The 24,066-nt window shown below is 32.3% G+C and overlaps 2 protein-coding genes across 2 annotated transcripts in view; both read right to left on the bottom strand.

Annotated features, from left to right (window-relative positions):
- The window catches only part of LOC134268046 (cytochrome b-c1 complex subunit 2, mitochondrial-like), a 48,939-nt gene extending 31,706 nt beyond the window's left edge, over positions 1–17,233 (bottom strand). Inside the window, exon 1 of the mRNA XM_062750255.1 lies at positions 17,228–17,233. The gene's annotated coding sequence lies outside the window, so the exon portion shown is untranslated. The remainder of the gene's footprint in view (positions 1–17,227) is intronic.
- Positions 8,130–15,863, bottom strand: LOC134268034 (uncharacterized). The gene is made up of 8 exons (XM_062750237.1): positions 15,816–15,863; positions 13,124–13,318; positions 11,008–11,115; positions 10,681–10,747; positions 10,204–10,391; positions 9,655–9,861; positions 9,169–9,410; positions 8,130–8,937 (listed from the first exon to the last, which is right to left on the bottom strand). The coding sequence occupies exons 2-8, from the start codon at positions 13,314–13,316 to the stop codon at positions 8,887–8,889; spliced, it is 1,056 nt and encodes a 351-aa protein (XP_062606221.1). The 5' UTR covers positions 13,317–13,318; positions 15,816–15,863; the 3' UTR covers positions 8,130–8,886.
- Positions 17,234–24,066: the final 6,833 nt, after the last annotated feature.

Genomic DNA, 24,066 nt, shown 5'->3' with positions numbered 1-24,066 from the left:
CATCAAGTATTTATCAAAAAGATACGAAAGTTTTGTCATAAACTTATATTTTTTAGGTATAATGGGTCATTGCTCCATAATTTTGGAAACCAAAATATGCAAGTTTTTATGCAAACTTTGAGGATTACCTTTCAAAAAAATGGAGAGAAGACCCACTCATAACGAAAAATAGTGTTATAGTGTGAAAAAATGACTCGTTTTGTCCTCTTTCGTGTGTGTATCATATTTCATATGCAAATAACTTCAATTTTCATAAGATTTGTGCAAGTTGTAGAGATTTTACATAAAGTTTACTTTAATGTTAGATGAAATATTAAGGAAAATTTTGATAAAATTGAGATTTGATTTTTCACCTTCATGTTTGTTGCACTATGGGCTTATCTCTCGTCATGTTCACCCATCTCCTTTGGTCTCTAACAGTAGGTAATAAGTGCATTAGCACTTTGAGTAACTTTGGGGTAGTTTAGTAGAGTATAAAGCGCATTCTTGATATTTCTTATTTTACACCAGACTAGATCCAATATGGCTTGTACATCCCCCTTAACGCTACAGGGTAATTGTGCATCGGTGCCAGGTGAAGACAACATCAAAGAGGATAACCACAGAAGGAGGAATAGAGGTACAGGACCCATACTGCTAAATGAATCATAAAAAGGAAATAGGAAAATACCAATTAAACTAGAGGTACTGTGAGAAATGAGCTCACTAAATGATGCCCTCGCCTTCCACATGAATATAATAGCATGTTTTGCTTTGGGAGACCCAGAATATGTGTCGAATCTAAAAAAAAAAATGAAATAGAAGGTTCACAATGGCATTATGTAATAAAGTCTCATTAAATTTTCATCCTGTGGTATGAGAGATGTTTCGGATAAAAGATGGGTACCCCAAAGCGTAACAGACGGACGGACTGACATCCCGATTTTTATATACCATCACGATTTTCAAGCAAGTGATATAATAAATAACTACACTGAGAGAGATTGACTGATTTTATGTTGATTGAGAGAATTTTTATTCCGACAGAGACGTCCTGATATGCCAGTAAAAGGCTTTCGAACAGTGACTCGAAGTACGCTTAGTTTTTTACGTTTTAGGTTTGAGGCAACCCGGATCTCTCGTTATAAAGTTTTATACATAACGTAACAAAAAGCTCCTTTAGGGTTGATCGAGAATCTCTGTTATTTTTTTTTATCATGGTAGTCTTTGTTTTGAAAAGGATAAGAAACAAGTTCTAACAACTTACTAGTTCTTCTTAAAAAAACACATATTAATTGTCATGCAAAATTTGTACAAATAAAAGTCACTTATATATGGTAGTCAATACTCAATAGTTAAGTTTCTTGAAAAAAATATTTCATAATTAACAAAACATGACATTTTTAAGGCTTGATATTTTTATAAAATTTATTGTTCCAAATAGTTTGAAACTGTAGGTGCGGTAAAATATGAGCTTAAAAAAAGATATTCCTGCTTTCATACGAGTAAAATGGCAAAGTCCATGAAGTTTTGCAATGGAAAACCTCAAATATCTTTTTGATTGAGATGTAAATAGCACAGTGGTCCCATGCAGTATAGTTTCTGTGAAAGTCTCAATAAATGTTAATCAATGATTTAGGAAAGTTTGGATAAAAGAAGCGAAATAAAGGGACAGAGAGAAGGACACCCCACATGATCACTACATACCTCAGCATTTCAAGAAGACATACAATGAATATATTATTTAAAATAATTAATGTTTATCTCTTTATGTAATAAAACTTCTAATTAATTTTAAAAGAGGGATAAAATTAATCCTCACCTTTCATTTCATCCCAGTAAACTCAAATAAAAACATGTTGAAGGCGTTATTTATATAACTAACAAAAAATGACGCCATCAAGGGATATATGAAATACATCATCTGATTTCTTGCGTGCTTGATGCATAACATAATTAACATGTTTTTAGATATGGAATTTTCAGAATGAATTGTATACTCCTTCCTGAAAATTTTTTATTGTTTACTTTTAATCCTGTGTGTAGATTACATAATCATTTAAACATAAGGAGTATTGAATTTCAACTGTTGAAGGATCAAAGCAAAGTAATTAAATCAGAATTAATTAACATTAAAATGAAGAAATAAATAAATCAGATTTTCCCAAGAGATAAAAATAAAATCGGATTTAAAAGAAAAGGTGAAATTGGGCTAATAACTCAAGTTTTTTATAACGCTGTAATTATTGTTATTGTTAATGAATGTAAATAAAAAAGTAGTATTTTATAAAAACATTTTTCCTCACTCATATTTAAACAGTCGAATGTAAAGTTGTTACAAATTTCAAATTAAACATGTCACATACTGAAGTTGACATAAAAAAGATGCTTGAGTTTCTGATTGACAACATCTATGTGGTTTTTGGAGACCAGGAATTCCAACTTTCCTATTGGTATTTCCATGGGTACCAATTGCGCTCCGTTATTAGCAGACCTATTTTTGTATTCATATGAAGCAGAGGTCGTGCAAAATCTTATGAGTGAAAAGAAGCAAACACTTGCTGTGGCCTTCAACTCGACATCTAGATATATAGAAGACGCATTGTCAATTAATAATGGTATGTTCCATTCCTATATCGATATGATATATCCTGGTGAGCTTTAGATAAAAGATACCATAGAGTCTGTTACATCTGTTTCATACTTGGATATTTTACTTGAAAAAGGCATTAATGGTAATCTAACAACCAAGTTCTATGATAAACGTGATGACTTTAACTTTTCTATCGTCAACTTCCCTTACTTATGCAGCAATATACCTTCATCACCTGCATACGAAGTTTATATACCTCAGTTGATACGATACACAAGAGCATGCTCTACGTATGAACAATTTCTAAAACGAGATAAATTATTCACGGACAAGTTGATGAAACAAGAATATCAGCAGTCTCGTTTAAAGTCATCATTTCGTAAGTTCTAAGGTCGATACCATGACCTTCTCAGCAAATGCAATTTACCATTGAGTCAAAGCTGACTGACGTTTTTCATATACTAATTGTTAGTCCATTATTTAAACACTAATTTTTCCATCATTTCCCGATTATGACAAGGAGCGCAGGGCGGATGTGAGTGGTCGGCAGGGGATGCTCACTCCTCCATGGCACCTGATCAAACCTCTGATGTTTTGAAGGTCCGTGTTTGCTCTACTCCTGTTTTGTATTGTTTTATGGACTTTGATATTGAATACTGTTCGTCATTTCCATATCCTTCACTTTAAGAATCCAAATCTGATTTAAATCACTTTTCCAGTTCATATACATTGTTGTTTCCCTGTTTTTTCTTCAATGCTGTTAATATTTCAGTAAGAATATAGAATGGTAGAATATTTCCTGGAACCCACTTAACATCTTTGTTCGTAAAAATTTGTTTGAGGAATCCAGATAGGAAAATGAAATATTCATTTTGATTGGTAAAAATATTTAATCTATTTATAACTGGTATTAAGATATTGGAGAATTTCCTCCTTAAAAACGGAACTGTAGGGAAATCAGTTCTATTTATTTATTTTTAACTTTTCTGTACACCCAGAAAGAATAAGAAAACATTCTTCTTAACTTTTCTGTACACCCAGAAAGAATAAGAAAACATTCTTCTTTTTGGAAATTCTTTGTATAAATCTCTAACAAAATTAAACGATTAATAACCTCAAAAACCTAATTAATAAGAGGTTGATGTATTGTGTTATTGTGAATAAGGAGGAGATTTCTAAAACTGTGCATCTGAAATCAGTTAAATTTCTGAATCTTGAAAGTAGGACATGAATATTTTTAATATAAAAGTCATGAAGGTTACAAACATCGTGTTAGACAAGGATTATTCATAAGGGCTCAAGATCCTTAACAGTCAACCTAATACAATGCTACACTATTAGAATTATATACTAATATTTCAAGTATATTATTTTGTTATCAATATTTATATTATTAGATTATATACAAGTCTACTGGACCCTTACAATTATTTTAATTATGTCTACACGTTTGATGTCCAGGAGTCACACAGGATTTTTTGTTTAGATTTCATCAATTTTCATGCTTTAAGTCCCCTTAAGTTACGGGTATCATAAAATTCACAGATTTTGTTCCAATTTATCCATAGATACCAAGAACTATAAATCAAATTTTGACATTTTCTTTTAATTGCACGAAAGATCAACATCTAAATCTACAATTTTACTTAAATATAAAAAATAAAAACATGCATCACGAAGTACATTGTACGAATCTGTTTTCAAGGGCGGGGTTATGACAATTTCTTCGATTTCCGTTATGAGAAATTTATACATGTACATAGTTTGCACATATTATGTTTGTCTATTGTTCTCCTTTTAACAGTAGTCGTATACGTGGCATTAATAATGTTGTATTAAGGATATATTCTCAGCCAGGAAGGATAAGTCTTTAAATAGTTAGTTTATTTAAAAAGTGTCAAAATTAAGCTTGAAATTGAAAGCGACAATTTTTATTTAATGCATCTCAATGTGATTCATCAAGATTCTTTGAAGTCTTAGAAATGGTCTCGTAAAACTACACTTTGTGCTACCATGCTCAAATCAAACTAGAAGTGTCCTCTGATGTCTAACAACGATAGTATAACAATGCATAATTTGTTGTTGTTGTTGTTGTTTTTTATTACAAATGAACTAAATAGGAAAACATAAGCATTGAATAAGTATCAAAACAGGCAATTTTCTCTCTGATGTCTTACAAAGACAATATACAAATGTTTCATACCTTGGTTTTATAGCAAATGAACTAAATAGAAAAACTTCAGTGTTGAATAAGTATGAAAAACAGGTAATTTTCTCTAAATGCCAGGATAAGTATAAATTTTTATCGTAAAATATATCTGTTTGAATCATAAAAACCTCTTCCATTTCTATATTGGATTCCGAAACTACATGAAAATCCTTACAAACAAAGATACATACGTGTAGCTGGTTCCAGTAACTCCTTACTAAATATTAACAGTAGTGAAGGATCGAGAAACTTCAAGTGGACTGCGCAGCAATATATTCAAGAAGTGTAAATCAGATGTGGATATTGAAAAATTCCAAGGAACTTTTGAAGAATTTGAAATCCCACGATTTTACCAAAATTAACAGCTTAAAAACGTACGACCTTTCAACTTTATGCTCAACTACGCCCCACGATTAATTAAAGTCCAGGCTTTTTGATATAATTGACAGCAGCATTTTCAATAAACATGGAACTCGTAAATTTACTTACCTTGTCATTGGCCATTTGCAAAATTATTTTGTTTAAAAAAATGCGGTCTATTTCTTTTGAATTTTGGCCCGTTTCCAACTGGTATAGATCCGAACTGAATAAAATTGTCCGGCAAAATATCACCCCTCATCTCAAGTTTTCCTTTATAGGTCCTATATCGTTTTACATATTCTAACAAAAAACATTGGTGTAACCATCAATTGTCGCGCGGGAAAGATCTTGATCATCAAACCGCTTCGATATGTGTGAAAAAGACATACGTCTAAATGATGGAGACGATAGTCGAAAATATTTTGAAAACCTATAGTCGGTCCGTCCGTCTGTCTGTCTTTTTCTCCGCAAAAACTTTTACCTTGTCCATAACTTTTGAATGGGTGGGACTGTGGCTTTCATACTTCGTAGATGTATTTCTTCTGACAAGATCTTTCTTTGAGTGCAACCATATTTGACCTCTTGACCTTGGAGTTTGACACACTTTTACATCAAAATTCTTAACTTTAACTTTGACCATAACTTTTGAACGGTTGGTGCAAGGACTTTCATACTTCACATATGTAATCTTTGTGACAAGACCTTTCAATGGATAGGTCATTTGACCTTTCGACGTTGGAGATTGGCCTTCTTTTACAAGAAGGTTATGGAGATAACGAACAGTATTCAATCTCAAAGTCCATAAAACAATACAAAATTAGAGCAGAGCAAACACGGACCCCCGAAACATCAGAGGTGGGATCAGGTGCCATGGAGGAGTGAGCATCCCCTGCCGACCGGTCACACCCGCCGTGTCATGATCAGAAAATAACGGAAAAAATCCGTCGTCCATTCAGTGTATAAATAATGGACTAACAATTGGTATGAAAAACGTCAGTCAGCATTTGACTCAATGATAAATTGTATTTGCTGACAAGGTCATTGTATCGACCATAGAACTTACGAAATGATGACTTTAAACGAGACTGCTGATATTCTTGTTTCATCAACTTGCTTGTCAATAATTTACCTCATTTTAGAAATTGTTCATACGTAGAGCATGCTCTTGCGTATCAAATCAATTGAGATATATATACTCCGTATGCAGGTGATGTAGGTGTATTACTGCATAAGTAAGGGAAGTTGACGATAGAAAAGTTAAAGTCATCACGTTCATCATATAGCTTGGTTGTTAGATTACCATTAATGTCTTTTTCAAGTAAAATATCCAAGTATAAGTCTATAAGTCTAACAGAATTGTCAGACTCTGTGGTATCTTTTATCTCAAGCTCACCAGGATATATCGTATCGATATAGGAAAGGAAATCGATATATCTAATTTCGAGTTGAAGGCCACAGCAAGTGTTTTCTTCTTTTCACGCATAAGATTTTGCATACAAACCTTTAACCTTTTCCGTATCTTTTGAACGGTAAGGACTAGGGCTTTAATATTTCCCTTCTCCTTTAAAACCCATTCATTCCTGATACCAAATCAGTAATTATGATAAATAACACACACATTTAATGGACTAGCAACGACACGCAGCAGCTTTAATATATTAATAATACATTGTACACATATTATTAAGATACAAAATGTAAATATAAGTTGGATCCATTCAATTTTAACCGTGTTAACAGCTCTACGTGTCGTCCTAAACTGGCTTTAACTCACTATACTCTTGAAAACCGGTTCTATTGAACCGCATGACTGAACATACCTAAACAGGTATTCGAATAGAAAACTTTAAATATCCGGAATAATCCATTCATTATTATTACCAAGTAGAAATTGATTTCTGTCTAATTCGTTCCTCAAACGAAAGAAATCACATATATGTAATCCTTGTGACAAGATCTTTCTTTTGGTACCAAGAACTTTGACCCCTTGACCTTGACCTTTTTTTTTTTAAAACAAAACTTTAACCTTGGCCATGACATTTGAACAGTAAGGGCTAAGGCTTTCATACTTCACATATGTACTCCTTGTCAGGAGACCTTTCATTGGATAGCAAAAACTTTGAGCCTTTGACCTTTAAGTTTGACCTACTTTACAAAAACGGTGACCATAACTTTTGAAGGATTATGGCTAGGGCTTTCATACTTCACATATGTAATTCTTGTGAGAAGACCTTTCATTGGATTTCAATAACTGATCCTTTGACCTTGGAATTTGACCTACTTTTTAAACACTTTATTTTTGGCCATAACTTTTGAACGGTTAGGGCTAGGGCATTCATACTTCACAAATGTAATAACTGTGAAAAGACCTTTCTTAAGAAATCAGCAACTTTGATTCTATGACCTTGGGAGTTTGACCTACCTTTCAAAAACTTATCCTTGACCATAACTTTTGAACACGTGGTGCTAGGGCTTTCATATTTCACAATCGTATTTCCATTCAAAATGATACTGAATAGGAGTTATTTTTATGCCCCGCCATGAATATGGCCAGGGCATATAGTGTTTGTCATGCCCGTCTTCCGTCCTTCTGTCTTTCCGTCACACTTTGCGTTTAGTTCTGTTCAAAGCTCAGTTTCAAAGACACTATCCAAGATATTTTCAACCTTAATATGCTGATAGATATTGATGAGAGCTATTCAACAGCATTAACTTTTTTTTACCCTGACCCTTTTTTGACCTTGATGATAGATATTGATGAGAGCTATTCAACAGCATTAACTTTTTTTTACCCTGACCCTTTTTTGACCTTGACCCCACTTTTCTTAAACAAGTGTTTAGCTCAGTTTTAAACATCCCATTCAAGGTAGTGTTATCAAACTTCACATGTTGCACATATTGATGAGAGCTATTCAACTGCATCACCATTTTTGAGTCTGACCTTTGCTTTGAACTTGACCTCACCTTTCTTTAATTAGTGTTTAGCTCAAGATGCCATTCAAGATATTTTTATCAAACTTCATGTGATGATACATACTGATGAGAGCTATTCAACTGCATCAACTTTCTTGACCTTGACCTTTCCTTTGGCCTCACTTATCCTAAATCAGTGTCAAACTACATAGCTGATGTAAGTAATTCAACTGCATCAACATTTTTGACCTTGACGTTTTATTTTACCTTGACCCCACTTCTATCAAATTGTGTTTTAGTCACTTTTAATTAATAATTCTTGATATTTTTATCAAACTTCATATGTTGATACATATTGATGAGATATATATGCAACTGCATCAACATTTTGACCTTGACCTTTTATTTGACCTTGACCTCTTTTTTTATCGAATTGTTTTTAAGTCACTTTTATAAAAAAAAGAAAATTATTATTTTTTTAACTTCATTTGCTGATACATACTGAGGAGAACTTTTTAACTGCATAAGCAGTTTCTGAGCTTGGTATTTTCTTTGACCTTAACCTCACTTTAATGAATATAGTGTCAAACTTCATATGCTGATACATACTGATGTAAGCAATTCAAATGCATCACTTTTCAGGATATTCTGATCAAATTTCATACACTAATACAAATTTTCTAGCTGCATTATTAATATATCCTCGGCGGGGCATTCATGTCCTATGAATATATTTCTAGTTAACGTACATATTGTGTAATAGTTTTGTAGATCATTACGAGTTGTACAACTCAATGACAATAAAGAATAGATTTAAAAAAAATGATCTTGGTTATAATTGATTTCGTCTCCGCAATATTCCTTCCTGCAGTCTCCTGATGACCTGCAATATAATTGATACACAGAGTGACAGTGATACCTACTTTTGCATCAAATGTTGACGATATGTTTTGAGCATACAATAAAAAGCCTTAAACATGTATTATAATTGCTTCATATATTAAGGAATAAAATTATATACCTTTGTAAGATGGAACGAAATCTTTTTGAATCAATAAAAAGCCTTATACATGTATTATAATTGCTTAATATATTGAGGAATGAAATTATTTACCTTTGTAAGATCGGACGAAATCTTTTTGCATCTCTCGTAATCCAAATCATATTTTGTATGGGCAAGAATATTCCTGATTTGGCGAATTCTTTCAAGGTCATCACCCTCCGTTATTTGGTTCTCCTCTGGAATTCTCCCCCAACCATTACTAGGTGGTTGGACAGAAGGGGAATTGCGCAGTAATATGTACATGGCTGAAATGTTAAGATCTTTGGATGAAATTTGTAAGGGTTCCGAAGAATCTGGAAAAAAAAGACATTGAGAGTAAGGCAACTTCACGATTGGAATTTGAGCACACACACAATGACACATAGACCACAGACACACAAAACATACATATGTTTGTTCTATATAAGATTTATATTTGAAATTATCAAATTTTTTCAAAACAAATTTTCTTCCTGTCCAACAAAAATACCTAATGATTTTTAATTTGCTTCCTTGAGTATTAGCTGTAAAGCAAAGTAGAAAACAGAGTATGTTAACCTTGATAAGCATAAATTTTTTTCCTCAGATCTTCACTTAGTGAATACTTCATTGCCTGCCTGCTGCTTATAACGACTTCTGCAAGTCTTTGTGGTGGAATACAAATGTCGAAGAAATTCCTCATTGTTTCAGTACAATTTAGCATCAGTACATATAACTGATGATTTTGATCAGGCAATCTCCCAGTACTATCATAGGATAGTAAAGCTGCATGACAATATAAGCAAAAATAATTATAAAATATTATGTATAATAAATATAGAATTTCACTTATCATTAAAAAAATAATATATAATATGAAACATTGTACATTTTATACATGGAGATCAAAACAAAAGATGTCTTCCTTAAAAGAATTTAGGGGCTTATACCTTATTGAATTTTATTATTCCTAAACAAGTGAGCATTACAAAATTTGCATAATTTTAATATGTATTAGTCATCCACTTTAAAAAAAATTATATTTTGATTTTTTTTGGTCAATAATTAACTTTTCTGTATATTTGGGGGTTTTGTATCGGTTGATTTAATTTTGTCTGCTTTAAATACCTTCAATCCTTTCTGAATTGGGGGCAGAATATCTTCCTTTTTTCATTTTTTTGACGAAGTAAATCACCGCAAAGAAGATTAAGACCGTAACTAAAACGAGGGACACTAATCCCATGGTGAAGCTTGGAACAATCAGTGACTGATGTTTGAACGACATCATATTTTCGTTTGATTTTTGAATAAATGATCTACATAAATAAAAAAAACCCAATATTACAAAATATTACAATATCAAAATGTCTATATAATTGTACCTTCACTTCTTGCGGGGTTTATTATATATTTATTTTTTTTAATAAAAATGCATACACATATACTTATTAGCAAAATTGAAATCAAATTGTTAAAATATGTTTTCTGATTTATATAGAAAGAATGTACTTACGATGCTATAACAACAAAGCCAAAACATTATTAAACACTTTTGAATGTTTTGCATTAGATATTTATATCGGAAATAAACAGAATTATACTTACTTATCAGGGCAAATTGGGTCTGCATAGAAGCACCTGTCCTTTGCATTAATATTATGGCACGCGGGGTCTAATTTGAAAAAAAATAAAGTTTAAAGTTTTCAAGCATTTTTGGTGAGAATGTAAATGAGATTTACGGCAGGATAAGACAATCAGAATTTTCCGATTAGATTGATACATAACCTATAAACACGGAACTGTTTATATTATTAATATTATGAAAGGTCACCACTCTAAGATAAATCCTTAATATAAAGCTTTACTTGAACATTTCACCTTAAAAATCATACTCTTTTTCTAGTTAGAAAATGCTATCAAGTAAAATCTTACATTGATATAAATCAGTAATTCTGAAAGGAACCTTTGGACATCCCTCCTTGAAATGAGTACAGCTAATATCATCTAAGTCACCATCTCCAACCAGTATTAAGCATGTACCTGTATTAAATAACAAGGAAACTGCAATGAGCTTCTAATTTATATCAGAGCTTCTTGCATTCTTCAACCCAATAAGGCTCAATTATTTATTAACCAATTGCTGTTCATAACGCCATGTTTACTGAATAACGTTGTTTATTTCTTTTAAATGAAAGGTATATACAAAAGGATAACCAGAATTTTTAAAATGCTGAATTTATCATAAATATTAAGATTTCACTGGTAAAGCACTGAATATACAACAAAAGCCAATAATACTAGCAACCTGTTTATGTGCGTGGATTGGGGGTAGAGAGCGGAGGGCTAACATTGTTATATTGTTGATATTGATGAGTATGGAACGCCGTCACTGCCTTATAGCAGAACACAACAACTGCATTGCGTCAACCTTCGATGAGCACGTGCATGGTATCCCTTGTAGATACATTTATGTTATATAGGGCCGTGCGGCCAGAGAATTTTATCGACAATTATGTACTTTAAAAAAATGTATGTTCATTACAGTTTTTATTGACGCATCGAAAATAAAATACATGTGGAGGGATATTTATTTAATTAAATAAAGAGGGGCTAACCTCATGATGCAATGCCTATGTAAACGTAAATATAAATGTTTATAGTGCTATAATTGTACTATATGCGTATCTGCACTAAATATGATAAACGTCTGTTATATTATAAAGTTAAATCATTTCTAAATGTCAAACTTGTGTATCATACAATTAAAACGTTTTGGTGTCGGAATCAGATGGGGCACCAGAAAAGGGATTAATGCGTTATTTATTAACAATAACTTTAATCAACAACCTATCTCCTTCCTCCCAGACAGTGATCAATTAGACTTAGACCATACTCTTCATGAATATACTACTTAGTACTTAATTCTCATTTTTAATGTACTAATCACACTATATTAATTGTTTGCAATAGGCCCACTAAATCGATATTATGATAAAAAATGTACATATTCTTTTTTCCTCTTTTTTGTATTTTTGTTTCCTGTTCCTTGTCTTTTATTTTTGCAGTTTACCTAAACTTAAAATAAAAGGTGGAAAAAACGAAAAGATTTAAGCTCAAAAGTCAGTTCATCATAACTATCATCATAACTATCATGCCCATCATAACTATGTACTTAGTTTATTTAATACCCAGGAGCAGAGAAGAAAATTTTCAAAGATTAAATGTATTTTCACTGTATAATCAAAAGAGCCCCACCCTAACACCAGAACCCCTGACCCTGGGGCCATGAAATTCACAATTTTGGAAGAGGCACTCTTGCCCATCATAACTGTGTACTTAGTTAGTTTATTCAATACCCAGGAGCAGAGAAGAAGATTCTCAAAGAATTAATGCATTTTCACTACAAAATCAACAGAGCCCCGCCCTAACACCAGAACCCCTGACCCTGGGGCCATAAAATTCAAAATTTTGGAAAAGACGCACTGTTGCTCATAATAACTATGTACTTGGTTTGTTAATTTAATGCCCAGGAGCAGAGAAGATTTTCAAAGAAATAATGCATTTTCACTATATTATCTATATAGCCCCGCCCTAGCACTAGAATCCCTGACCCCGGGGCCATGAATTTCACAATTTTGGTAGAGGACTCAGTGCTGATTACAATCATGCCAACAGTTTGACTGCTTGATGTCCAGGAGTAAAAAAGAAGATTTTTAAAGATTGCATCAATTTTAGTGGTTTTGGCCCCATCCCTCAGGCCCCAGGGAGACAGGGATCATGAAATTCATAATTTTAGTTCCCTTTCACTCATAGATGCTTCATGCCAAAATTGGTTGAAATTGGTTGAGTGGTTTCAGAGAAGAAGCTGAAAATGTTCAAATGTTAACGCACGACGACGGACGAAAACGAATAGCAAAAATATGGCCGAAAAAGAAATTACACTTTTCACATTTTAAAAATATCTGGTTTGCATAAATATTAGATTCAGAATGCACATCTGTATACACAATGTAAGAAACTAGAAAGCTATACATTTCAGATCTATTACCTTTTTCATATAATCCCGCGGTACTTTTAAAGCAATATTCAACAACGGCCGTGAGATCCGCAGTAGGAACACAGGTATATAAATTTCGCCCATATTTATCGACCCCACAATTTAGCTTGCTGGCTGCGTTGTCTCTTTCTGTCCTAGACCTTGGGCATGAATCCACTATGTTACCAAAGCTTTTGTATTTCATACCTGTAAATATAAAAATACAAAAATCTAACGATGAATTTAATATTAAATTTTTTTTGAAGAACTTTAGGTCGATCATCCATTTGAAAAAAATAGTGATTATTTTCACCCACTGAATGTATGGAATACTTAGTTTAATTTTAAGATAACAAAGACTGAAGAAGCTCAAAAAATCAATAAATACGGATCCCCAAAGAAGAAAAAAGAGGTGACATGCATTGTTGGCATACCCTGTAGAAGTAAATAAAAAAATGAAGAAAATCCTATCTTAATAAAGTTTTATGCCATTTTTAGTTTTAATTTAACAATTAGGAAGCCCATTGATCATAGCGCTCATCTATGACATTTCCTCATAAAAAATTTTATCCTTTTAATTTCCTTTTTAATTTCATAAAAAAAAATCTTTCTCTATAATGTGGACCTAAATCTTTTTTTTTTTTTTATAATGCTTTATTTTTGAAAATTTTCATACATACAAATGCCTTAATTTTGAAAATTTTTATACATACAAAAGAACACAAACATACACTCCCAACAAACCCTCACGCACAACACGCACTCTGTGCACCTTTCCAAAAATACCAGCTGTTCATAATTACATTTTAAGTGATTACAAGGAAATTTAAAGAGTTGTGGTCCCCCGCTTTCGGTGTCTTTGTGGGTGAGATGTCTGTTTAATGACATATTGTGTCAAATATGAACACCCTATCATAGGTCAACATGTGCATTATCTGTGACAAGATATTTCTGAGCATGCTATGACTCCTTGACCTTGACCTTTACGACATTTTTGATATCCAATGAAAGTTCTTGTCACAAGGATTATATATGTGAAGTATGAAAGCACTAGGCCTAACTCTTCAAAAGTTGTGGTCAAGGTTTGTATTTTAAAGTAGGTCAAACTCCAAGGTCAACGTCAAAGGGTCAAAGTTCTCGGTAACCGATGAAAAGTCTTGTCACAAGAATCATATGTTAAGTATGAATGCCCTAGCCCTAATCTTTCAAAAGTTACAGCCATTTTTTTAACTGCATATATATCATTAAGAATGTTGGTTCCTGTTATCAAAAGTATTGAGAATTTTTTTGTAAAGTATATTTTGAGAACCTACACACATCGCTTAATAAAAGATCAAAACAAAAGATGGGGGTCAGTGCGCTTCTTTTAGCACTATGGAGCAATTAATATCACATTTTTGCACAACAATTATGTCTAACACATGAATCAGTTTTCAAGTTTTTCCTTGAATATTTTTTATCTAAATGAATTATTGGATCAAACACAGTCATTTTTTATCTTAAATAGTCACATTAAAATTGTTACAACAAAAATAGTTTCAAATTACTTCGCATAGTCAATTATTTGACCTTTCTGCACTCAAATATTGTTATTTTTCTGGTGTTAAATTTTTTAAAAGCAATAAGATCATTGGAAAATAATGTCAATTTTCTGAATTTAAGCAGAGCGGTTAAAAACAGGAAAATATATACACATCAAATGAAATAAAAAGTGGGGTTATGTGATGTTATGGGGATATATTTGATATTATTTGCCAAATATGTTAATATAATATATGAAAGTTAATTTAATATTATAATTTAGGACCAGCATAGAACATTTCATACTGACAGCACAAAATTACTCTTTGTGCATGCTGCATGTAAAAAACAGCAATCCAAACTTAACAATACTGAATATACTCCAGAAAGAGAAAAATTGATCTTTTTCTTCTAAAAAAAACCTTCTGCCACAAAATATAGTTACTCACTAATTGTTTTCGATATGGAATTTAATCATGGGGTTTTACTGAATATAGTTTAATTAGCATCATAGAATCCAAATTAATTGCAAGAACTAAAACATTATTTAGAAATTTTAGATCAAGAAAACAATTTGCTGAAAAGCTGAGGAGCGAACCTCGTTAAGTATTTACAAAATCATGTGTCTATTTTAGGTTTTAAGAGTTGAAATTGATCTTTGAAATTATAAAGATATTACAAAGGTAACATTGTAATCGACTTCAGAGAAATCTTAATTAATTCGGCATGTTTTTGTAGAATGACTGTTTATGTCCAATTTTCTAACATGACCCTAATAGGCTCTCGTAAAAAGAAAAAAATCATAAACACTGTAAACATTTTATATATATAATGTGTAATTCTTTCGCTTATTTTTCAAAAAAACATTCTTATAGACAATATTTTTAAAAATATTTGCATGAAAAATTTAAATCAGATAGATCTAACAGATTCTTGACAGTCTGAATTTTTCACATAGAACGATCTTCTTAGCTTTAGACGGTAGCTTTAATATGTATACCGGGTATAATATGGCGGATTGAACGGAATTAGTCTTCTGGGTTCATTGCAAAAGTCTAATTCATAGACTAATTTTCCCTAAAAACCTATTTTATAAAGCAATAAATAACTGATCCGAGGACGATCTTTTCAAATTGACGGACTTTTATTATAAGTGTGAGGAACTTGCATAATTCACACTTACCTGGCTACATAAGTCTTTACTCCTTCATTTTAAAGATCTTTCTAAGCCCTCTGTGGCAACGCACTTTGAAAAAATTACGCACTTTGAAAAATTTTTTCAAAGTGCGTAATTTTTGGGACCAAATCAACGCACTTTGAAAAAATTTTTCAAAGTGCGTTAAATTTGGGACCAAATCAACGCACTTTGAAAAATTTTTTCAAAGTGCGTTAAGAGTCTACATCAATATATTTTACCATGGAGACACTTAACGCACTTTGAAAAAAGAAATCATATTTTATTCATGGAAAGATTTTATTTGTTATTTTTCTTTCAAAAAACTAAGCCTAACCCTAACCTCAAAAATGAATTGATTTACTCCCGTCAAAAAGAGGAGAAGAAGGGTATAAGATCCCTAAGTCCAAATCTTTATCTTTCCAATACATAGGTGTCGGTAACAAACGGGGTAGGATGTATATATCTTTCCAAAATAAGAGGGGGGCTTAGCCCCCCTCCCCTCCCCTGGCCCTTCGCCCAGTCTCGATGTCTATGCTATACTCAAAGCATTCATATAATCATGTATTTACCTAACTGGTATGACTTTGAAAACTTTCAATAATAAATGAGTTAATCAAAACAGATGAAAACTATAATTTTTTAAGTACAGTAAAACGTATGAGAGAGAAAGAATTTCATAGTTTTGAACAATCAAATTGGCCCCATTTATTATGATAAGTTGCTTGAAGCTGTCCTCTGTTAGTGCCCCCTATACACCTTTACAACTACTTATCAAAGACTAGAATGAAAAAAAAAAAGAAGAAACGAATTAATGAACTTAAACAATCGTCACTCCTTTTTTCAAGACCCTTTAATTTTCCCTTTTATTTTATCAAAACTTTAAATATTTAAAACGTCACTATCTCAGGTCCTACAGTGACTTTATCATAAAAAAAGTTATTAAATTTATCATCCCGATTATTTGAAGGAATATTGATCAATCTTTACATTTTTTCAAAGTGCGTTAATATGATCGATATTAACGCACTTTGAAAAAAAAAAAATTTTTTCAAAGTGCGTTAGCTTGGTCCCAAATTTTAACGCACTTTGAAAAAATTTTTCAAAGTGCGTAATTTTTCAAAGTGCGTTGTAACAGCCCTCTCTTACATGTCTTTTTTCTAAGGCAGCGGGTACTTGACACCATTGACCAGTGCGAATCGAGAGTACCCTGGACCTCATGGCTCGCTTCCATCACTATAAACGGTATCTCGGATGCTACATCAAGAACACAGTAAATTCTAATTAAAGTTTGGAAGAAGAAAGTACCGTAGGGGTCAAGACTAGACAGTTCTGCAACATTGCCTTTGTTTGTAAGGCTCATTTCATAAATTGTATTTTAGAAGAACTTGGATTTAATTCTACAAGTGGTAATCCAACTTATACTCCTAGTTCCCTTTCTAAGGAAGAAATTCTACAAAATCAAATATATATCAGTTTTGAATACCTCGGTATATTTAATATCCCAAAGAACCAAAATCAATTTGAACTACCATATATATTTATGGATTCCGAAACTTCACAATCTATTGGAATCCCCATTGGTACCAATTGCGCTCCGATTAGCTGACCTATTTTTGTATTCATATGAAGCAGAATTTGTGTAAAATCTTATGCGTGATTAGAAGAAAACACTTGCTGTGGGCTTCAACTCGACATTTAGATATATCGACGACGCATTGTCAATTAACAATGGTTATTTCCATTCCTACATGAACGTTGATACGATAGATCCTGGTAAGCTTGAAATAAAAGATACCACAGAGTCTGACACATCTTTTTCAAAATAGGATATTTTACTTGAAAAAGACGTTAATGATATTCTAACAACCAAGCTCTATGATACACGTGATGACTTTAACTTTTCTATCGTCAACTCCCCTTACTTATGCAGCAATATACCTTTATCAACTGCATACGGAGTATATATCTCAGTTGATTCGAAACTCAGGAGCAAGCTCTACTTATAAACAATTTCTAAAACGAGGTAAATTATTGACAAGCAAGTTGAAAAAACAAGAATATCAGCAGTCTCGTTTAAAGTCATCATTTCGTAAGTTCTATGGTCGATACAATGATCTTGTCGGCAAATGCAATTTATTTTTAAGTCAAACGCTGACTGACGTTTTTCATACTAATTGTTAGTCCATTATTTATACATTGAATTGATGACGGATTTTCCCCCTTATTTCCCGATCATGACAAGGAGCACACGGCGCGTGTGACCGGTCGACAGAGGATGCTCACTCCTCCTTTGCACATGATCCCATCTCTGATGTTTTGTATTGTTTTATTGAACTTTGATATTGAATACTGCACAAGAAGCATGCACACACGACAGGTTTGACCAGTCGGCAGGGAATGTTTACTTGTCAATGGCACCTGAACCCGACTCTGTGTGTTTTGATTTCCATATTTGCTCTGCTTCCGATTTGTGTTGTTTTAATTGACTTTTGCAACTGATTACGGTTCCTTTTCTCCATGTTTTTTTAGAAACCGATTTTTGATAGTGCTTGGGAGTGCACGTGTCTTACAGAAGTTAACTTCTTTGTGATAAGATACAAGGCGATATGTAAGAATAGAAGCATTTACAGTAACTTACACGTTTAATCATGTCTCACAAAAAAAGCAATGATAAAATTAATGTGTAAGTGTCCTCTTTACAATTTGATTAACAGAAAGTTCTTAAACCAAAGAAAACAAATTTATATACTTGCAGTATCCGATCCTGCTAAGTCAATATATTAAGATATTTAAGATATATATAGAAATATAAAGATATTTTAAAGGAGAAGAAAAACGTCTGTAGTTTCATTTCACTCAAATTTCTGCTATTTGCTAAATAGGATTTTCTAAAATTTCTCTATTCACTTCAGGCACGGTGGTACCAAAAGACAATGCGTTTCTTGTTTCTATGATAACGAGAGTTCCCTCCGAGTGGAACGGCCCAAAAATTAAAGCAATATGATCTGCAAATTTGACATGGAAAAATTTTGTTGCAAATTTGAAATCAACTATTACAGTGACAGAAAAATTGCTCATTTATAAACTCCTGTTGTTCAAATTTGCAATGGAAGAATTTTTACCAGCTTTAAATGAAGCAAAATAATTATTGTCGTCCTGAACAATATAAATTTCTTATATAATAATGCCACATATTCTATTGTACCAAAATATTTCTCCTGAAGCAATTAAAAATTTTATTTTGGTTTAATTAATCATAGGGGTTTGAATAACATACAAATTTATCAGAATAACACATTTTAGCAGCAAAATATTTTTTTTTCAATTATGCAAATAATGCTTTAAACCAGCGCATTTTTGAAACAGAAAACTCGGCGCAACATCCCTAACCGTCTGCAAATTCTCTGCCAATAAAATTTCCCGTCACAGTGTCCCGGGATAACAGGATATTGACGAGAGGAACCCTATCCAAACTGAAAACGTAAAGAGTGATTTTCTTACAAAGAAACATGATTTCAGAGGAGGGATCAGATGTTGAGGAAGAGAAAGCACTGGAGGAAATTATGTTTAATTCTGAAAGTGGTAATCCAGCTTATAAATAAATATTCCGCTTTTTAGGAGGAAATTCTTCAAAAAATATTTCGAATTTAATTTTTATTTAAAAATACTCTCTATAATATTCAATTGCCACACCTGTTTCATTTTTCGATATTTTATTGACTATAGACCATATTGACCTATTATCAACTACGCAAATTATACACATGACAAATGAGAAATTTTTTTCCGTCATTTTCAGATCATAACAAGGAGCAGATGGCGGGTGTGACCGGTCGACAGGGAATGCTCACTTCTCCATGGCACCTGATCCCAATACTTTAATTACACTCTTTGTCCAGTTAAAGTAACCTTTAAAAGACAATGGTATTACCTCCCCGTCGGTTGGACCAGTACTGTGTCTATTAAATATGTAATCTAACTTTAAATGTGTTATTTATTCAAGAAGATGGATGAACAAGACATCCAGAATCCTATAGCTTCCTATAGCTTCAGCTATTTAAAAAAACGTATTCTGTGTTTTGAGTACCGTAAAATCACAAATTCTCAAGGGGTCACATTTCCTTAGTTGAGGAAAATACACTGGTTAATGGTGATATGATTTGTGGATGAAAACAAGTTGAGTAGTAGATCCTTAACTGCTCAATTTTCCTTGGCCCATGACCATAAACTGAGAACAACCTTAAGTAAAAAATTGAAATCAATGTAACTTTTGATATAATTTTGATTAAACGTGTCAGAAAATTCTTTTTTCAAGATTGGCATATCGCCTTGCGTAAACTTTGAAAGAATTTATTATACCCGGTATTTCAAAATTTTACCGGCGGATGATAGTTCAGATTACTAAATAGTGACAAAGAGAAACGAGTAATTAAAGATCTTTATTGTATTTACTTTATTTACATCAATTGCAATGAGCTGTCTGGTAGGACTGTAGTTGTAAGGAAGATTAAAAAAAACATCAACACGTATTAGGATTATGATTAAGAATGTTGGATATCTAGGCACTGTGCATTTATTCAAAGAAGTTGGAGCAATAGTCGATGATTACAAAAGTGCCACGTAATATTTTTAAATTAAGTTGGTAATTCCAACTTTAAAGTTGGCCTTTCCAACATTAATCTTGGTTTTTCAAACTTTAAACTTTGTAATTCCAACAATAATCTTGGCTTTTCCAACTTTAAAGTTTGCAATTACAACTATAATCTTTGCTTATTTAACTTTGTAGTTGGGAATTCCAACTTTAATCTTGGCTTTTCCAACTATATATTTGGCAATTCCAATTTTAGTTTTGGTTTTCCAGTTTTAAAGTTTGTAGCTAAACTCGGGTTGCGTTTTCTTTATTTTTTCACATGTAATTACAATGGAAAGATATGATTTAATTATATAAAATTATGATGAAAGGAGGAATAAATTCATTGTGTTCTACATATAGAATTGATAATTTAGTTCTATTATATTTGTAACATGTAATATAGCGTTTGATTAATCCTATATAATTTATATCAAACACTTAATAATGGTCTCATTTTAAAGCTTATTTTTTCATACCAAACAAAATTGTCCGATCTCTTATAGGTTAGGTTGAAATTCTGTCATGCACGGAGTTGTATGAATTAATTCTCTACATAATTGTATAAGATGGACCAAAGAAAATAAAGGGATTTTTAATTGAAAGTTGAAATAAAGGATATCTAGTTAAAGTCAAGGTAACAAAGGAAACTGGCAGAAAAGAAGTGCTAGCCAATTTATTTCAATGAATTTATTTTGCATTTATAAAGTTTGTAATAATTCAAAATAAAGGAGGAAAAGGCTGAGGGAAAGGGCTAGAAAAACTCAAATAAGGATTGGAAAGGCAAATATAAAAACTGGAATTACCAATAAGTCAATGTTAAAGTTAAAATAACCAATTTTAAAGTTGGAGAAGCCAAGAATAAAGTAAGAAAAGTCAACTTTAAATGTAAAAAAAACTTAGATTAAATTTGGTATTACTAACTTTGAATTAGGAAAAGCCAAGATAAAAGTCTGAGTTTCCAACTTTTAAGTTGGAATTACAAACTTAAAAAATATTACGTGGCACCAATTCGCTTCCGTAGATGACACAGGGTATGTGCCTTGACACGAAATAATGGACCCTTTTATGAAATATATGGAGATAACGAACCATATTCAAGATCAAACGTCAATAAAACAATACAAAACAGGAGCAGAGCAAACACGGACCTCCAAAACATAAAAGGTAGGATCAGGTGCGATTTATAGTATTTACTGGGACAAAGGCTTTTTTAACTTTAATTTTGGCATCTTCAACTTTAAAGTTGGTAATTTTAACTTTTTTTAACTTTTAAGTTGGATTTTTTTCTGCTATAAATTTAAAAAGCCCACACATGATTATAAAAAAAAACATTCATATAAGAAAAATGATCAAACTTTATAAATATCATAAGTTTATTAATAAGTCAATATATTGAAGAAAAAAATAATTGTATTTGTAAAAATTGTAAATGGGGTTTCTAATCATTACTCAATACTGATTTGTTTACTGATCTGCATACATTAAAATGTTGCCATTTTAATTTCAACAGAATTTGTCATATACAAAATAAAACAGCTATTGAATTTTGCTTCAAACTATTGTTTTATTTACAAAAAATAATTTAATATACATGTTTTTTAGACACACGTCACCTGGCTGGTTTTGTAGAATTCAGTAATATATAATCATCATACTGCGTGGAAGTAAGTTTTATTTATTTTTAGCTTTTCTGTACATCCCAGAAAATTTTGAACAAAACATTTTCTTTTTGGAAATTCTTTGCATAATTCTCACTAACAAAATTGAACGAAGATTGAACGAAGAAACGCCAAAAGCCTCATTCATTTAATCATTTGTTTATACTTGCTAGGTTGATGTATTGTGAATTTTCTTGTAAAAGAGGAGACCAACGACATGTAAATGTATCTATTTCTAAAACTATATTGCATAGTTAAATCTTGCATCGTTTAAATTTCTGAAATAACTTTGAAAATAGGACATGAATATTTTTTTAATATAAAAGCAAGGAAGGTTACAAAAGTCGTGTAAAAGAAGGATTATTCAAATGACTCAGGGGCCTTAACGCTCAACCTGATACACTGCTAAAATAATTGTTGAATTCATTATATCATTAGATCATATACAAGTCTATCGGACCATTAGAAAAAATACTTTTTGAGTTGTTATAACTTCGTGCTTATTACAATTATGCCAACAAGTTTGATGTCTAGGACGAAATGAGGAGATTTTTAAAGATTGCATCAATATTGATGGGTTAAATCCCACTTTTCTGGCCCAAGGGGTGACGGGGATAATAATATTCACAAAGTTTGTTCCCCCTTATCCATAGAATTAGCTAAAATGTGTTCATTAGTTTAAAAAACGAAACTGAAAATCTTCAGAAATTAACACATGCTTGCGGGATAGGAATAGGTCACCTGATTAACTCCTTTTATCCCTTCACGCACTAATGCTACAATGTATATGTCAAAATGATTTAAACAGCGGTTTAACAAAAGAAGTACAAGTACATAGTTATGTTGAATAAGGCTGTCTCTTCCCAAAGTGTGAATTCCATGGCCCCTGGGTCAGGGGTTTTCATGTAAGGGCGGGGCTCTATTGGTTATATAGTGAAAATACATCAATTCTTCGAAAATCTTACTAAACAAACTAACCAAGTACATAGTTATGTTGAATAAGACTGCCTCTTCCAACATTGTGAATTTAATTAACCCAGCTAGTGCAGGGTCAGGGGTTCTGGTGTTAAGGCAGGGCTCTATCGATTAAATAGTGAAAATGAGGCATAAATTCTTTGAAAATTTTCACCTCTGCTCCTGGGTATTAAACAAACTAACCAAGTACATAGTTAAGATGAGCAAGAATGTTTCTTCCAAAATTGTGAAATCCATGGCCCTTGGGTCAGGGGTTTTGGAGTTATGGCGGGATTTATTGATTATATCAGTATTGAGTCCTCTACCCATATTGTGAAATGCATGGCCTCTGGGTCAGGGGTTCTAGTACTAGGGCGGGGCTAGATAGACTATACAATGAAAATGCATTATTTCTATAAAATTCTTCTCTGCTCCTGGTCATTAGATAAACTAACCAAGTACATAGTTATGTTAAATTAGACTGCCTCTTCCAAAATTATGAATTCAATGGCCCCAGGGTCAGTGGTTCCTGTAGGGCGGAGTGCACAACTGGTTATAAAGTGGAAATGCATTTTCTCTGTGTGGTCTACCTCCGGGTATTAAGTAACCAAAGTAAGCATGCTAAGTGTATAGTTATGATAAGCAACGGTGCCTCTTTCAAAATTGTGAATTCCATGGCCTCTGATTTAAAACAAGAACCAAATTCAATTGTTGGAAAGTTGTTATATGAAACTCAGGTGACCTATAAGGTCCGTGCGCCCTTTTGGTTTGAAACAGCGATTCCGACGCAACAAACCTATCTTGAGAGGTTATTACCAAAAAAGTGTTTATTGTTTCAGATTAATGTTAAGGATATGTCCTGATGTTAGTTTTTAAAATCGGGAGGCAGTAAATACAAAGTTTAAGATAAATAAACATATAACACTCAAAATACAGTGACTGATAAAATGGATAGAAAATAGAATGAGACAATTCAACACCGTCCGATTTTGTTTATCAAATATTTATTTAA

The sequence above is a fragment of the Saccostrea cucullata genome, unplaced genomic scaffold (genome assembly GCF_032062105.1).
Source record: "Saccostrea cucullata isolate Sc308-1 unplaced genomic scaffold, CSIRO_AGI_Scuc_v1 ctg416, whole genome shotgun sequence".
In the NCBI taxonomy this organism is placed as follows: Eukaryota; Metazoa; Mollusca; class Bivalvia; order Ostreida; family Ostreidae; genus Saccostrea; species Saccostrea cuccullata.
This window is presented reverse-complemented; position numbering and strand designations above follow the sequence as displayed.

Coding starts and splice junctions, on each gene's coding strand:
- LOC134268034 (XM_062750237.1), bottom strand. CDS start 13,316: ATGAAATACAAAAGCTTTGGTAACATAGTGGATTCATGCCCAAGGTCT. Junction 10,748..11,007: donor AATTACTGATTTATATCAAT/GTAAGATTTTAC, acceptor TTTTCAAATTAG/ACCCCGCGTGCCATAATATT. Junction 10,392..10,680: donor GACCCAATTTGCCCTGATAA/GTAAGTATAATT, acceptor TTATTTATGTAG/ATCATTTATTCAAAAATCAA.